Source organism: Tribolium castaneum, chromosome 9, assembly GCF_031307605.1.
Source record: "Tribolium castaneum strain GA2 chromosome 9, icTriCast1.1, whole genome shotgun sequence".
NCBI classification, from domain to species: Eukaryota; Metazoa; Arthropoda; class Insecta; order Coleoptera; family Tenebrionidae; genus Tribolium; species Tribolium castaneum.
Window position 1 is genome coordinate 10,186,411 of NC_087402.1, and position 14,672 is coordinate 10,201,082.

General features: G+C 35.1%; 7 protein-coding genes across 7 annotated transcripts; 5 read left to right on the forward strand and 2 right to left on the reverse strand.

Annotated features, from left to right (window-relative positions):
- Positions 1–886: 886 nt before the first annotated feature.
- On the forward strand, positions 887–2,523 carry LOC659580 (venom acid phosphatase Acph-1). Its single transcript, XM_001811033.4, has 6 exons — positions 887–1,046; positions 1,098–1,202; positions 1,256–1,495; positions 1,543–1,849; positions 1,893–2,104; positions 2,153–2,523. The coding sequence occupies exons 1-6, from the start codon at positions 936–938 to the stop codon at positions 2,294–2,296; spliced, it is 1,119 nt and encodes a 372-aa protein (XP_001811085.3). The 5' UTR covers positions 887–935; the 3' UTR covers positions 2,297–2,523.
- Positions 2,524–3,436: 913 nt separating this feature from the next.
- Positions 3,437–4,961, forward strand: LOC659716 (venom acid phosphatase Acph-1). The gene is made up of 6 exons (XM_015979546.2): positions 3,437–3,702; positions 3,745–3,849; positions 3,899–4,138; positions 4,186–4,368; positions 4,415–4,747; positions 4,801–4,961. Exons 1-6 carry the CDS (start codon positions 3,598–3,600, stop codon positions 4,936–4,938), a joined length of 1,104 nt encoding a protein of 367 aa, XP_015835032.2. The 5' UTR covers positions 3,437–3,597; the 3' UTR covers positions 4,939–4,961.
- A 214-nt stretch (positions 4,962–5,175) lies between these two features.
- LOC103312851 (venom acid phosphatase Acph-1) lies at positions 5,176–6,967 on the forward strand. The gene is made up of 5 exons (XM_008194591.3): positions 5,176–5,380; positions 5,740–5,847; positions 5,899–6,138; positions 6,186–6,698; positions 6,747–6,967. Exons 1-5 carry the CDS (start codon positions 5,216–5,218, stop codon positions 6,879–6,881), a joined length of 1,161 nt encoding a protein of 386 aa, XP_008192813.3. The 5' UTR covers positions 5,176–5,215; the 3' UTR covers positions 6,882–6,967.
- Positions 6,968–9,244: 2,277 nt separating this feature from the next.
- On the forward strand, positions 9,245–10,159 carry LOC659778 (uncharacterized protein). Its single transcript, XM_966052.4, has 3 exons — positions 9,245–9,418; positions 9,464–9,585; positions 9,633–10,159. Exons 1-3 carry the CDS (start codon positions 9,337–9,339, stop codon positions 10,113–10,115), a joined length of 687 nt encoding a protein of 228 aa, XP_971145.1. The 5' UTR covers positions 9,245–9,336; the 3' UTR covers positions 10,116–10,159.
- Positions 10,103–10,792, reverse strand: Pomp (pomp). The gene is made up of 3 exons (XM_008194593.3): positions 10,687–10,792; positions 10,479–10,637; positions 10,103–10,432 (listed from the first exon to the last, which is right to left on the reverse strand). The coding sequence occupies exons 1-3, from the start codon at positions 10,687–10,689 to the stop codon at positions 10,169–10,171; spliced, it is 426 nt and encodes a 141-aa protein (XP_008192815.1). The 5' UTR covers positions 10,690–10,792; the 3' UTR covers positions 10,103–10,168.
- Positions 10,793–10,964: 172 nt separating this feature from the next.
- LOC103312852 (hypothetical protein) lies at positions 10,965–11,998 on the reverse strand. The gene is made up of 2 exons (XM_015979547.2): positions 11,683–11,998; positions 10,965–11,637 (listed from the first exon to the last, which is right to left on the reverse strand). Exons 1-2 carry the CDS (start codon positions 11,692–11,694, stop codon positions 11,005–11,007), a joined length of 645 nt encoding a protein of 214 aa, XP_015835033.1. The 5' UTR covers positions 11,695–11,998; the 3' UTR covers positions 10,965–11,004.
- A 175-nt stretch (positions 11,999–12,173) lies between these two features.
- On the forward strand, positions 12,174–13,868 carry LOC659977 (uncharacterized protein). Its single transcript, XM_966241.4, has 6 exons — positions 12,174–12,450; positions 12,502–12,715; positions 12,896–13,071; positions 13,117–13,290; positions 13,337–13,442; positions 13,496–13,868. The coding sequence occupies exons 1-6, from the start codon at positions 12,322–12,324 to the stop codon at positions 13,570–13,572; spliced, it is 876 nt and encodes a 291-aa protein (XP_971334.1). The 5' UTR covers positions 12,174–12,321; the 3' UTR covers positions 13,573–13,868.
- The last annotated feature ends 804 nt before the right edge of the window (positions 13,869–14,672 follow it).

Here is a 14,672-nt window from a genome sequence, read left to right on the forward strand (position 1 = left end):
AAAACTGAAAACACCTAATTATCTCCACGTGTTAAAAAACGCGTCGGTGTATCATTATCTCAAACATTAATAATTAATAATTGCTGTATTTCAATAATTAGAAGGAATTTTTTAAACAGATTTTGCATCAATTGACATGCTTTATTTACCACAAAGACGCAAAGCTGGTTTATAAAAAATACCCTTGAAGAAATTACTCAAACAACTTCCAAGAATATGCAAATCATTGTGGAGAGGCCCTTACATAAAAATGTACGCAATTTTCAATCGACTTTCATCAAAGATATTTAAATTTTTTAGAATGGCTAGCTCGTAGCGAAAAAATTGAAAAAACCACCACCAAATAAAGAGGGTAAAATAATAAGACCCCAAGTTTAGGTGTACAGATTTCTACAATTACTGAGTGAATTTAATATTGTTTCAAAACTTTTGTTTCGGAATTGTTGATATTGAAATGTTTGTAAACAAACCATTGATTAGATTATTTTTTTATGCCCAAAGTTTTATATTTTTGTACCTTTTTGTATGAAAAACAAAACAAGAAAAATAATTAAGTAAATCTAAAATTTCAAAATAAAGTTTTTTCAAACTGAAATCCACATTTGATTGATTTTGAAGGTTTTTACGTTTCTTAGATACCCAGTCGAGTTTCTAATGTTTTTTGATTAATATGCTGCTTATAAAGTGTGTCACAGAATACGTAAGACTGAAAATTTCATTTCTTGAATCGGATCTTCTGAAGCGTAATAGATCTTCATCGTGCGGGAGATAATTAGCTATTATGTGGCTAATTAATTTGTTAACGGTTCAGTACAATCAAAATTGATAAATATTTATGAGCATTGTCATTATAGCTCTTAAAAAAAACGATTATACCGCGCACCTCGCAACAAGACTTTCTTTGAAACAGGTTCTTCTAGTATTTAAGTACGACCATGCAGAATCACACGGTAATTCTAAAATTTTCGCTGACACTTTTAATTATACAATTAATAAAAATTGCGTCTTCAAACGAAACCAACTCAACCTTGCGACTAGTCCATGTTGTGAGTACAATGCTAGATTTTTTAACTTGAATTCAGTGAATTATTTTGAAGCTTTTTCGCCATGGCGACAGAACCACCGATGCCAGAACTTTGTATCCGAAGGATCCCTTCATCAACGAAACGTATTATCCTTACGGCCTCGGAGAATTAACAAATGTACGTAAATATTATTTCTCCTAATTTGGTGTGAATTGTAATTTTGACCACAGAAAGGTAAACAAAAAGCTTACAAAGTGGGGAAAGCTCTACGCAAAAGATATGGCGCTTTTCTGGGCGAAATTTACTCCCCGGACATCCTGGAAGCTCAAAGTTCCGACACCAATCGAACAAAAACATCACTTCAGCTGGTTTTAACCGGATTGTTTCCTCCTGTTGGCGACCAAATCTGGGAATCTGGTTTAAACTGGCAACCCATACCGTTCAATGTCTTACCTCGAAGACAAGATTCTGTAATAAATTAACGGTAATCGAATTTCTTCCAATGCCACTGTTTTAGATTTTCTTCGGTTTGACTTGTTCCACTTTCAAGCAAAAATTCGCCGAGATTGTCACCGCACCCAAATGGCAAAAGGAGTTCAAAAAACACAAAACAACGTTTGACTACATTGCGGAAAATACCGGGCTTGAGGTTAATAATTATTTCGATGTTTTTCATTTATATCTGTGTCTAACGACTGAGAAAGAGTTCGGCTTCACTCTTCCGGAATGGACGAAAAACGTCTATCCTCAGCCACTCAAAGATTTTGCCATCAAAACGTACGAACTCATGAGTGCCACAAGTGAACTGAGGAGACTGTCTTCGGGTGAGTTTTTCCAACACGTGGCAAAAAATAATTAAGTTTGTAGGAGGTATGTTGAAAAAAATCGTCGACGATTCGAAGGCCAAAATTTCGGGGGAGTTGGTGCCCAAAAATCGCAAAATTTTTCTCTACTCGGGACATGAGGTCAATCTCGCCAATATGTTGCACACTTTGGACGTTTTTGAGCCCCAAATACCACCCTACAGTTCTTACATTTTGTTTGAGCTTCATGTTATTAACCGCGTTCCTGGATTTAAGGTACTTGACTTGAAAAATCGCCAAATAAATAACTGAAAATGGTTTCAGATTTATTACGAAGATTACACTTCTGCGCAACCCCAACCGATCAAACTTCCGGCCTGTGATGAATTTTGCCCTTTGGACCAGTTTATTGACCTACTGTCCGAGTATTTTCCCCGTCAGGACGCGTGTAATGGAAATCACAAATAATTCAGGATGCTAATTTGGATCTTTCCTCGTCTGGAGTCCACATCAGGAAGGACAACAAGTCAAATCCCAAATAAACAACCATCAAAATCAGAACGTGTCTCTCGGTTAACGTCGGCAAACTTTGAAAAAGTGTGTCCGTGTTTGTGTAAATTCTGGAAATAGTTTGCATATTTTCTACAAAGAATTTTGTTGTAATTTTAAATCCCCAATAAATAATCTTGACACTGCTTGACACTTTCAATTTCCCTCTCCATTTTTTCATTAATGAAACTTGAAATATTTAAAATTAAAATTAGGGAACAAAAAAAAAGATTAGAGGTTAATAGCTCGATGGTGGAAATAATTGGCAAAATTAAAAAGCTACAGGTGTTCGGAAAAATCCTCCATGTCCTACTCTAGACTTTGGAACTAAAACGATGTTAAATGGTGACTCTAAAGCGGGAGTTTCTGGTTCAGAAACCCCAAATATGAAGACGAAGAGCGTCCGATTTTCGACTAGATCGAAGATTAATCGCGAAAGTTAGTGTGTGTGGAGTGCAGATGGCTTAACTTGCTTGAAACGCCTACGTCCGATCTCAGAATGTACGTAAAAGTGGTGTACAAGAAGTACTCTTCAAAACAATAACGGTAAAAATTTTCTTTTATCAATTGTTGCAAATATTTACACATAAAATTATTGTTTTAAAATTCCGATTTGAAATAAATAGAAAATTGTTTAGACGCGTTCTTATCACAAAGTCGTGTTAAAATGTGGGTAACAATTTTATCGGAAAAGACGGCGGTATTGGAAAAATTTTTTGTGACCCAAATATTACTCAAATATTTTTTGAAAATTCTGGAACAGCCTGTAGATGATATTTTTTATTGTTGATTTGGTATGATTTTGAAAATAAACAGTGATTTAGTTCCGAGGATCTGAGGTAAAAATTACCATAATAACGGTCAAGAATCCATCCGCACATTACTATGCAAAATTTCTAAATAATTCATTTCCTACAGGAATCCACGTAATTATAACTTCGACAGCAAAATAGCTTTATCAGTTCCAAGTGGAAAATTGCATATCGAAAATCGTAATTTAGGAATTTTAAAAAATTGTTAAATACACTAATAAAATTATACTAACCGTAACGCGGAACCATTATCTAAATCTGATGATAAATATTCTATACCACCTTTATTCACTCGCTTGGCGAAATTCAAAACAGTGAACTACAAATTGCACATTCGAAAAAGTCATTCAAGGTATCAGGCACATAGTAATTAATATTTGCGTTAATTGGCTTCAGTTCCTTTGCAAAATGAAAGACATTTACACGGTCTTGCTGGCACTGCCTTTAATTTTGCACAACTTTGAAATCACTTGTGCTCCAGTTGAAGACGACAGCCTAATTCTGGTCCATGTCGTAAGTGTTTTAAAAATTTGCGGCAAAATTACCCCCAGTTAGATTTTCAGGCATGGGAATCGAACCCCATCCCTTGAAGAAATGTACCCCAAAGACCCCTACCGAAACGAAAAGTACTTCCCGTTTGGGTTAGGACAACTCACTAATGTATATAAGTTTCCCAATTCCAGAAACACAAATAATTGAGCGGTTTCAGGTCGGCAAAAAACGCGAATTCATGATTGGGAAAGCCCTCAGGAACCGATACAATAAATTTTTAGGGCCGTACTACTATCCCGAAATTGTCGAAGCGCGAAGTACCGACTACAACAGGACTAAGATGTCGCTGGAACTCGCCCTTGCAGGGCTGTTTCCGCCAAGAGGCGAAGAAGTTTGGAATTATTGGTTAAACTGGCAGCCGGTTCCCTACAATTACGTCCCTCAAGCCAACGATAACGTATTTATTTTTGGTAAATAACCCTTGGTTTTATTTAATTTGTTTAGGTTTTGCTCGGGACATTGTGCCCAAACTTTGTGAAAAAAACCAAGGAGTACCTACAATCTGGTCGCGAACAGACCGAACTTTCCAAATATCGAGAAGTGTTGGACTACATTTCGGAAAACGCAGGAATCAATGTTACAAGTTTTCTGGACGTGTACAGTTTATATTTCGGGCTGACAACCGAAGTAGGTAAGTGTGAACAAATTGAGATTTTTTTCAAAATTTGTTTAGGCAGAGTGGGGTTTCGAATTACCCGAATGGACCCAAAAAGTTTACCCTGAACCGATTACACAACTGGCCATAAATGAGTACTACACTCAGACAGCAACCACCGAACTCATGCAAATGTCGGCCGGCTATTTCCTGCAAAAAGTAATCCAGGATTCCTATTCCAAAATCAACAATACCAACTCGGACCGGAAAATCTACATGTATGCGGCCCACGAGAACAATATTGCGGACCTTTTGATTTTGCTGGGGGTCTTTGAGCCTCCCCACATACCGAATTATGGGGCCTACGTGCTTTTGGAGCTTCACAGTGTGAATAACAAGTACGGGATTAGGGTGAGTCAAATAATTAAAATAATAATAAACAACATAATAAAATGTTGTTTCAGATATTTTACGAAAATTACCAAGAGACTAGGCCACAACTCTTGAAGGTTCCAAATTGCGACAGTTTTTGCAAAATCGACCAGTTTGCGAGTTTGTACGAAGAATACATGCCTGATCCTGATTTATGTTACAGTGTGTAAAAATAAATAAATTTACCAACCTGCCCACTTGTTTTGTGAGTGTCGATAAGGAAGGATTTGCTCCGTTTGCTTAATTTTGCGGTTGAGACGAAAGTAAACAAATCCAGACAAGATGAACATCATGCTTCAAGATAAAAAACCTAAAGCTAACACAGACAATTAATAAATCGTAAATTATAATACCATTTTTAATACAGATATTGCATGCATAAAACGGGTCTTAATCTTGGCAAATATAGTACACAATAAAATAAAGCCGATTTATTGCCACACTTATATGGTCAATGTACGACTTTTTGATTCAGTGACTTCTGAAATCCCAAAAATGCAGTTTCACTCGTTCCGCGTTTTTTTCTGGTCTTTGTATTTCCTAGCCCAACAATTTGCCTCACAATTGACGGAAAATGTGGCAGACAATGATACGCTAGTATTATTACACGTCGTAAGTCGTTAAATAAAAAATAGTATATTAAAGTATAAGTGGATATTAAGGTCTTTAAGACGCGCGATTTTTCGAGCACGACGGAGTAGCCGGAGTGCTCGAAATAAAGCAAGTGTTTTAAAAACCAGTTATCCACGAATACTTTACGTTATTTTTTATTGGTACACTTTGAAATCATAAATACTGATACTAATATTACAAAAATTAGAAATAATGTAATTATAAGAAAAAATCATTAAAAAGATGCTATGTATACTTTACGTTTCTTGGGTTATTGATATTGACATCGACGTTTGGGAAAGTTGGATTTAAATAAACAAAATAAATTACCAATAAAAAATATTTTAATTTTGCGTTAGGTTTTTAGACATGGTAACAGGACTGCGAACGGTCCGGAAGAATTATATCCCAAGGACCCGTATTTAAACGAGACGTATTTTCCATTCGGGTTAGGCCAACTCACTAATGTAATTTTTGGTGATTTAGGAAATGCAGTTTGAATGATTATTTAAATTTAGGCAGGAAAAGTTGGCCTATATTCAATTGGGAAAGCGTTGCGAAAGCGGTATAATAATTTTTTGGGGCCTTTCTACCACCCTGAACTAGTCGAGGGTTGGAGTACCGATTACAATCGGACGAAAATGTCCCTAGAGTTAGTTTTTGCGGGGTTGTTTCCGCCCCAGAAGGAGGAAATGTGGAACCAGGACCTGCCATGGCACCCCATTCCTTACAATTATTACCAAAGATCCGATGATAAGGTACCTGTAACTCACACAATATTTTTTCTAATAATTATTCAATTTAGGTTTTACTAGGGATGACGTGTCCGCCTTATATGGAATTGTATGACACGGAACTTAAGTCTGAGAAATATCAAAACAAAGTTAGTAAATACAAAGAAATATTTGCCTACATTTCCAACAATACTGGTCTAAATGTGACCACATTTCTCGACGTTTATAATCTCTATTTCGGACTGTCGACAGAGGAGGAATGGGGTTTTGAGTTACCCGAATGGACTAAGCCATTGTGGCCTAAGACAATTGTCGATTTAAGTATTCAGGAATATTTCACAGCGACTGCCACAACAGAGATGAGTCGCATGGCTTGTGGTTATTTTTTGCAAAAACTGATCGCGGATACGAATACAAAAATTCAGACTAACAGTGGTCGAAAAATTTATTTGTATTCAGGCCACGAGAACAACATAGCCGAGTTGTTGCTCCTTCTTGGGATTTTCGAACCGTTACACATCCCTGAATATGGCTCGTATCTCACTTTCGAAGTGCATAAAATTGGCGACGAATTCGGAATTAAAGTATGTGCGTAATTGTGTCCAATTTAATTTTTGATTTCAATGATTTAGATTTATTATGAAAATTATACCGGGGATGGACCCAAGTTGATGAAACTGCCAGCCTGTGAGACTTTTTGTGAAATCTCAAAGTTCCTGTCTTTGATTGACGAATATATGCCGGTTGACGACCCTTGTAGCAAATGACAAAAATTATAGGTGCTTACATTTTTAGCACGTATTGAAATTTGGAGATTATTGTCGTTTTGTAAATAAAATATTTATTATCTGAACCTTGGCTCTTTCAGTTACGTTAAAGAAATGGGTAATAAACTCATTGTTACGTAATAACTATAAAAAATTTACTTGTATTAGTTAAAAAAAGATAAGAATGAAGGAGCGAAAAAAGAAAAAATTTCAACATTTTAATGTTGGTATAATTCGTTTCATTTTCACAATGATGTAAATAGAAATAAAATTGCATTCAAATATGAATAATGTAGTGATTATAACGATGATGTTTATAAATAAATAAATAATTTAAATTTGAACGCAGTAACTCGATTTAAATAATGATGGTGTTAATTTTAATAATATTAGGTACCTATTAGCTGTTTCAAAACTATAAAAACGTCAACGTCGCTTTTTACCGAATTATTTTTTTAAATAAGATTGATAAAATTGTAAAACGGTTATTAATGATTAGATCTCTAACTGAAAGTAAATTACATTAGCTATTATTCTTTTGAAGTGTACGGATAGTTTATTACTTTGCGTTTAAAACAGCTAATATATAAGTATGGGACCGTTTCTGAAGCTTTTAAGAACGGAGACGTTTTTAAAAGACGGTGACTGGTTAAAAAAATAGTATATCATTATACAAGCTGTATCAGAAACGGTGTGTTAATTTTAACAGATGATAGAGCACAACAAATAAAAAGTTTTTTCTATATGTAATTTTTCAATAAAGATTTTGCAAATTTACTTATAATTTGGAGAAGCTTACGTATTTAAACGAGTACGCTCCCATGGGTACAAAAATAAAAATGCCGAGCTATTTTCGATGTGGTAGAAACGGATAAATTAAACAATTTAAAATAACCACCAGAATTGTTGCTACGAACACAAACTAATTATTAAATAGTGACCGGTGAAAATAATAATTAAGAACTTAAAATTAACACACGTATTTCTGATACACCCTGTAGATCAACAGAATAGACTTCAAACGTGTAGTATTTCTATGCATTATCAAAAACAAAATAATATTTTAGTGTTATCTAGGTAAATAATTATTTCAGTTCTTTTAATAATAATAATTGAGACGTAAGTACGCACGGTAATACCAAATTGTAATTGCATAAAAATTGCATAGTTTAAGGAGTAATAACTAAATATCTTTAGGAAAAAAATCGATAAAAATTCCGTACTTACGTAAACAATAATAATCAGTCTATCTTTAATAATTCAGTACGAAATACTTTTAGGATCGTTTAAAAATGTGAATTAAAACATAATGTACGATTAGTCCGTAATGTGAGCATTTGATTGGCTCAGTTTGGCCTTGAATGTTTAATTGCATGAAAACTGTATACTTTCAGAAATAATGAGTATAATGTCAGTAATGAGAGTAATGAATAAATATCCTTACTCAACCAAAAGATCTAATAAAAATTCTAAACTAAAAATTTCTAATTTTTCAATTATTTAGTACAAAGTAATAAATTAAGGGCAAGTTAACAAATTAATTAAATTGTAGGTTTAGATTGTGAATCAGAGCAGTTGATTGGTTCAAACTGGCGTTTTCCGAGTTCGGAGCATTGTAGAGAATCACTTTTTTAAATGCATTTTTTTCAGTGCAAGCTAAAAGCTTCAGTGTTTATTTTAATTTATAGTGAAGATGATTGTGGAGAATAATAATGTAAAACAATTTTAAAAAATTGCTTTTTTTACTCCAAAATGAAGCAATTTTTTCGAAAATTTGTTTTACATTACTATTTTCCCCAATCAACTACATCATAAACAACAATAACCACAAAAAAGCCTGCATTTGAAGAAAACGCATTTGCACTTGAAGTGCACCTTCAAACCAATGTGGGGAAGCACTTTGAACTCTTTGAACTGCATTTTTCCAATGCAGGCTAAAAGTTTCAGTGTTTATTTTTATTTATAGTAATGATAATTGTGGAAAATAACAATGTAAAAAAATCTTAAATTTTTGTAATTTGTCGTTTCATTTTTAGGAAAAGTGAAATGAAGCCAATTTTTCGAAATATTGTTTTACATTATTATTTTCCACAATCAACTACATCATAAACAACAATAAATACTGACATTTTTAGCCTGCATTTGAAGAAAAAGCAATTCATAGTTCACCTCAGTGCATCTTCAAACCAATGTATCTTTGTGGAGAAGCCCCGAATCTTTATTTTGTTTCTATATTTGGACTACTGAAGTAATTATCTAGAACGGCGTTGAAGGACACTCTGAACTCGGAATTCACCAATTTTTAGACACTCTGTATATAAACCGGCCCCAAAACTTACAGGTATGGTAGACAACCAGCAATACACACGATGTGTTTCTTTACTAGCCTATAATAGATGACTTTTTATCATTTTACACATCAATCACTTGCTCAAAAAACTTAAATAAGCACAAAATGTCCCGAATAAAGCCCTTGCGCATCATCAAACCAACAAATTCCAGCAATACCGGTTCTGTTATCTTTTTACACGGCTCAGGTGAGAGGTTACATCACGTTGCAGGTTTTCACCTTGTTTTTACAGGGGACACGGGTAAAGGAATTCTGGATTGGATCAAATTTCTAATCAGGGATTTCTCGCTACCTCACGTTAAATTCATTTTTCCTACAGCCCCCGTGAGGCCTTATACACCATTAGACGGAGCCGTATGACACTCCAGTGTGGAAATAAATGACTCCAATTTGTTTTTCAGTTGAGTAATGTTTGGTTTAATCGCTACGACATCACACCTGAGGTCCCTGAACACGTCGAGACGTTGGAAGACATAAAACATGATATTAAATCATTGATTTCGGAAGAAATTGATGCCGGGATTCCCCTGAACAGGATTGTAATTGGGGGGTTTTCCATGGGGGGCGCTCTGGCCCTACACACTGCCTATAGGTTCACTCCAGGCTTGGCGGGGGTGTTTGCCTTATCGTCGTTTCTTAACAATGAATCGGAAGTTTATAAAAATATTCAAGCTGTGAATACCCCACTTTTTATGTGTCATGGGGACAGAGACGAGCTGGTGCCCCAAGAGTGGGGCGAGGAGACGTTCAATAATCTTACGAAACTGGGAGTGAAAGGGGAATTTGTGCCACTGAACAATACTTTACACGAATTGAAAAAGAATGAACTGGAGAAATTACTGGAGTGGATCAAAAATGTGATACCACCAGAACGAGGGCCTTAATTTTTTATTTATTACATTTAGTAAATATATTTTATTAAAAAAAATGTTCGTAACTACAAAATCCCCAAAGATTTTTCCACCACAGCATGAGGTAGTCCAGCAATTTCAACAAATTCTGGAGTGTTAAACACATCAGTAGAATCCATTTCAATATCACGACCGGTCAGGGACTCATGTAATACGTTGTGTGAGGGCAAGAACGGCAAATGACCCACTTTTTTCACCGCCTTTTGCTCCATTGCAATCCTGAGAGGGGCATGCAAACCTTGTGTATTCCTCAATATTGTCATGTTCATTTTGTCTAGATTTTTTCGATACTGGAACAAAAATTTCAACACTTGACTCACGTAAGGACCTTCTTACATTCAATTCTGACAACATGAGGGGATGAGGCACGTCTAGGCTAGCCCTAACAGAGGACAAACCACCGGTGAATGCCTCAGGGACCCCAAACTTGCCCTCATTGATGCAAAAGTCCTCGGGCTGGCCCGGCTTTGACTTAACAGACGGAAGTGCGAAACTCTGAAACAATTCCTGGTTAGGTGTCCAAATTAACTTTATTTTCTCGCACCATTTTAAACAAATTCAATACAAAATAATGAATAAGCACTGTCAAAAACCTATGTCAAATTGTGCTACATGTAGCGACCACCAGGCGGCGCCCCTGAACCAAATTTAAATAATTTTTGCTTCAAGTAATTAAAACCAAAAACACTGAATAATTCCCATTTATTATGCATTTCAAACTGTTTTTTTTATTTTAAACAATTTTAAAATCATTTTTGTAAAGTCATGACACAATTGGCCCCACTGTTTCAAATTTGAATTAAGGCCGAACAAAAAAACGTGTTGTAAAAAGTTGGTTTGTTTATTATCAATAACTTCACAATTAATAGAAATATGAGTCAAAATCTTCGTCTCCTGGAATATGATGACGGTGATAGTGGTGATAATCCTCATCTTCAGTCTTTAGTGGTTGCTGGAAGAACACATTGTGTTTGCCGCTTTTCAAATAACTTTCTGCGTCCCCACTCCCTTTAATTTTCGGAATGGTCACTAAAACTCCAGTTATGTAATCCTTTTTGTCCTTTTGATCGTCAGCATTTTCCTTTTCTTCGTTCAAAATCATTTTCTTTTTATATTTCTTCTTATCAGTGTCGTAATCCTCACTGTCTTCATATTTCGTATTTTTGTTATTGCGCTGCGTTTGTACGCGATCTTCTGGGTGGTGATGGTGGTGGTAGTGATCGGGGTGGTCGCAGTGATGGTAATTTGGTTTCCTGTTTCGTCCTTTGGTACTTTTTGTGTATTTTGAGGGCTCTCCATTATCTTGTCTGTCGTAACTATCGATGTAATCATGGTGAATTGGTTCCGGTTCTCGATTTCGGGTCCGGAGAGGCCGACTGCGCGTTGTTTCAATATCGAAAGCTTTGGGGAAGTACCGCAACATCCTTTTTATGTCTTTACTTTGAAGGAAAAATGACTGGCACGCAGCTATCACAAGAAGGAGAAGAAAAATCGTCTAAAACAATAATTTGAGCAATAGTTTCAACCCTCAGATACATACCACTCTGTTCATTGTGAAATTCTAATAAAAACTGATGCTTTTCTCCTGATTTGACTACGTTTTATACCGTTTTCAAACGTGCAATTTTGGATTGATCCGAACTGTTGCATAATTGCCGCCAAATAATAAACAGTTCAAACTTTCCATATTTTGAGAATATGATACATATTAGTAAATTGTAGGTTTTAGCTTCCGCGTGAGAAATGCTAATATTTGTTTCACTTTCTTTATCCCAAAATTTAATTTTCGCTCCATTTAACTCGGCGTGTTGCTTTAACCACCACTATTGTCAGGTCACGATTTTCACACCGTAGAGTTATAATTCTAATTACCTTTCTTTAAAACGTGTTAATACCAATGTTAGTAGTGATAAATTAAAATAGAATGTGATGTTTTTGTGTAATTATTATTCAAATTTCACGGTTCGTGCCATTAGACACATTCCGAAATTTGCCAACCTGTCATTGGTTGACAGTTGTCAAATTACCGCCGTATAGTGTGGTTTGTGTGATGAGTTTATTTATTTTTAACAATTAAAATCCAACTTGCCTTTAATTTCTCTGATCAAAAATGCCAATGAATGTGATTACAACCAGAAGTTATTAATCTCATTTTTATTAGTGAAGATATTTTAAAACGATGAAGGGCAAATTAATCTCTTCAATAAACCGAATTTGGGTAGCGCCTTTATTATATTTAATCTATTTAAGAACAATTTATGCGGAGTTAGAACCCAAGGAAGAGAGTCCCGAAGTCAATGGCCTTCCTGTAAGTAACCCCAAAGTGAGGTTATGTCAATAAAATGAATATTTTTATTAGAGCGCAGCCTCGTCTGATGATGGACCCGGAAAGATCATTGCTGTGGAAAATTTCGGCTTCATTCACGCATTCGTTGCCTCTTTTTCTGTTATTCTCGTGTCAGAGATCGGAGATAAAACATTTTTTATAGCTGCTATCATGGCAATGAGGCATCCTAGAACGACTGTTTTCGCAGGGGCTATTTCAGCGCTTGCCTTAATGACAGTCTTGTCAGGTAGGAATTTACACAACTAGGGCAATTAATCAAGATAAACGTGATAAGAAAATAAACAGATAACAGTTTTTTCTCAATGCAAAGTGACCCATGATTTGAAATTAAGTTGGCAACGAGTTATCGCCAACTTAATTTCAAAGTCATAGTTTGGACAAAAATTGAATTGGAAGTTTTTATTAGCTCTGTTTGGATGGCTTGCCAACGTTATTCCCCGAGCCTACACTTTTTACATTAGCACAGCTTTGTTTGCAATTTTCGGGTTGAAGATGTTAAAGGAGGGCTGCGCGATGTCGCCCGGGGAAGGCCAGGAGGAGTTAGAAGAGGTCCAGTCGGACTTGCGCAAAAAAGAGGAGGAGGTGAAGGAATCCCCGGTTTTAAAAATCCTTGAATTTAATTTGTAGTATGAAAAACAAGCAATGTTGCCTGACCCTGAGTCAGGCGCCCCCCGAAAACCAAAAAGCGATAGTATCTTTTCCCTTATTTCGAGGATTTTCTTGCAGTCGTTCACTTTAACGTTTTTAGCCGAATGGGGGGACAGGTCGCAACTTACAACGATTATTTTAGGAGCCCGAGAAGTAATTTTTCATATTTTTTTAATTTTTGGTTAAAAATTTGTTGCAGGATGTTTATGGGGTTATTATTGGGGGGATTGCGGGGCATTCGATTTGTACAGGGTTGGCTGTGTTAGGGGGGCGTATGATTGCGCAAAGAATTTCAGTCAGGACAGGTATTTTCTCAGTTATAAAATTAAAAAAAGTATAACTGTTTTTGTAATTCCAGTGACCATAATTGGTGGTGTTGTGTTTCTCCTGTTTGCCTTTTCTGCCCTATTTTTTGACCCTAATATGGGGGGTTAAAAACGAAACCGTAATTGTTTAAATTTATTTTTTTACCGATTTGAAGAGTGCATTTTACGAATTAATTTATTTTTATACAATGATTATTCAAATAGGGTAGTTTGTCCATCTCCATACTTAATTTATTGCCATAAAAATAAACGAATGTCTAGTATTACCGTACAATAAGTAAGAACAAAAATGTCACTTTATTCAGTTTGTCCTAAAAATTTGTAACTTATAGCTCTGTGATATATGTTTTTATATCTATTGTGTGTGTACATATTATGTACATAATAAAGTAGTTTAGTATGAAATGTGTTTTTTTACTTTTTCCTAACGCAACAAAAAACAAAGTCTATTATAGAGGACTAAAATACAGTGACACCTTTTTAAACCGAACCGTTACAGTAGTGGCTGTTTACTTATTTTAATTAAGAAAAATTCGACAATCCAGAGAGCACTAGTAATTATTGGCGAAGTTGTTTTTCTCTACAGCAAGGATACAAAAATGGATTTATTTAAATAAAGGCAGTAGTGTAACGTAAAGTTAACAAAAAATTAATCGCAACTACGGATACCTGAAGGCTAGGATACGAACCGATGTACAAATAAACGTTCCCGTCCTCGATAGTTCCATTAATGTCGCCAGAGAGCGCAGTTGTTCTATTACCGCCAAAGTTTTCAGAGCAATGAATTTGAAAAAATGGGTGTATTTGTATAACTGTTAACGCACAGTAAACAAATGAAAAAAAAATACAGACAGATAGAGCATTACATTCTCAATAGTAAGACATAAACATAATGTAAAAATTTTATTGTAAACTATGTTTAATAAAAAAATAAACTTTTACGCTCTGCCTCATATTTTTCAAAAGGGTGTGAATATGGTTATAGATGCAAGAGAAGTGTTAGGGAGAAAGTTGTAACAAAATTAAATTTCCTAGAAAAAAGTTTACTTTTTTGTAGAAAATTTAATTTTCTAGAATTTTGTTTCCTACACTTTCTTTGTATCATAAATCGAATTCTCAACGTTTGCAATAATATCAGGTAGAACAGAAATTGATAAATTTAGTGTAAGCGCTAATTTTTTGCGCACCGTCGCATATTTATCAAAACGC

Coding starts and splice junctions, on each gene's coding strand:
- LOC659977 (XM_966241.4), top strand. CDS start 12,322: ATGAAGGGCAAATTAATCTCTTCAATAAACCGAATTTGGGTAGCGCCT. Junction 12,451..12,501: donor CCGAAGTCAATGGCCTTCCT/GTAAGTAACCCC, acceptor TATTTTTATTAG/AGCGCAGCCTCGTCTGATGA. Junction 13,072..13,116: donor TGCGCAAAAAAGAGGAGGAG/GTGAAGGAATCC, acceptor TTTAATTTGTAG/TATGAAAAACAAGCAATGTT.
- LOC659716 (XM_015979546.2), top strand. CDS start 3,598: ATGAAAGACATTTACACGGTCTTGCTGGCACTGCCTTTAATTTTGCAC. Junction 3,703..3,744: donor GCCTAATTCTGGTCCATGTC/GTAAGTGTTTTA, acceptor ACCCCCAGTTAG/ATTTTCAGGCATGGGAATCG. Junction 4,369..4,414: donor ATTTCGGGCTGACAACCGAA/GTAGGTAAGTGT, acceptor AAATTTGTTTAG/GCAGAGTGGGGTTTCGAATT.
- LOC659778 (XM_966052.4), top strand. CDS start 9,337: ATGTCCCGAATAAAGCCCTTGCGCATCATCAAACCAACAAATTCCAGC. Junction 9,419..9,463: donor TATCTTTTTACACGGCTCAG/GTGAGAGGTTAC, acceptor TTGTTTTTACAG/GGGACACGGGTAAAGGAATT. Junction 9,586..9,632: donor ATACACCATTAGACGGAGCC/GTATGACACTCC, acceptor TTTGTTTTTCAG/TTGAGTAATGTTTGGTTTAA.
- LOC659580 (XM_001811033.4), top strand. CDS start 936: ATGCAGAATCACACGGTAATTCTAAAATTTTCGCTGACACTTTTAATT. Junction 1,850..1,892: donor ACTGAGGAGACTGTCTTCGG/GTGAGTTTTTCC, acceptor TTAAGTTTGTAG/GAGGTATGTTGAAAAAAATC. Junction 2,105..2,152: donor ACCGCGTTCCTGGATTTAAG/GTACTTGACTTG, acceptor AAATGGTTTCAG/ATTTATTACGAAGATTACAC.
- LOC103312851 (XM_008194591.3), top strand. CDS start 5,216: ATGGTCAATGTACGACTTTTTGATTCAGTGACTTCTGAAATCCCAAAA. Junction 5,848..5,898: donor GGTTAGGCCAACTCACTAAT/GTAATTTTTGGT, acceptor ATTTAAATTTAG/GCAGGAAAAGTTGGCCTATA. Junction 6,139..6,185: donor ACCAAAGATCCGATGATAAG/GTACCTGTAACT, acceptor TATTCAATTTAG/GTTTTACTAGGGATGACGTG.
- Pomp (XM_008194593.3), bottom strand. Junction 10,433..10,478: donor TCATGTTGTCAGAATTGAAT/GTAAGAAGGTCC, acceptor TTTTTGTTCCAG/TATCGAAAAAATCTAGACAA.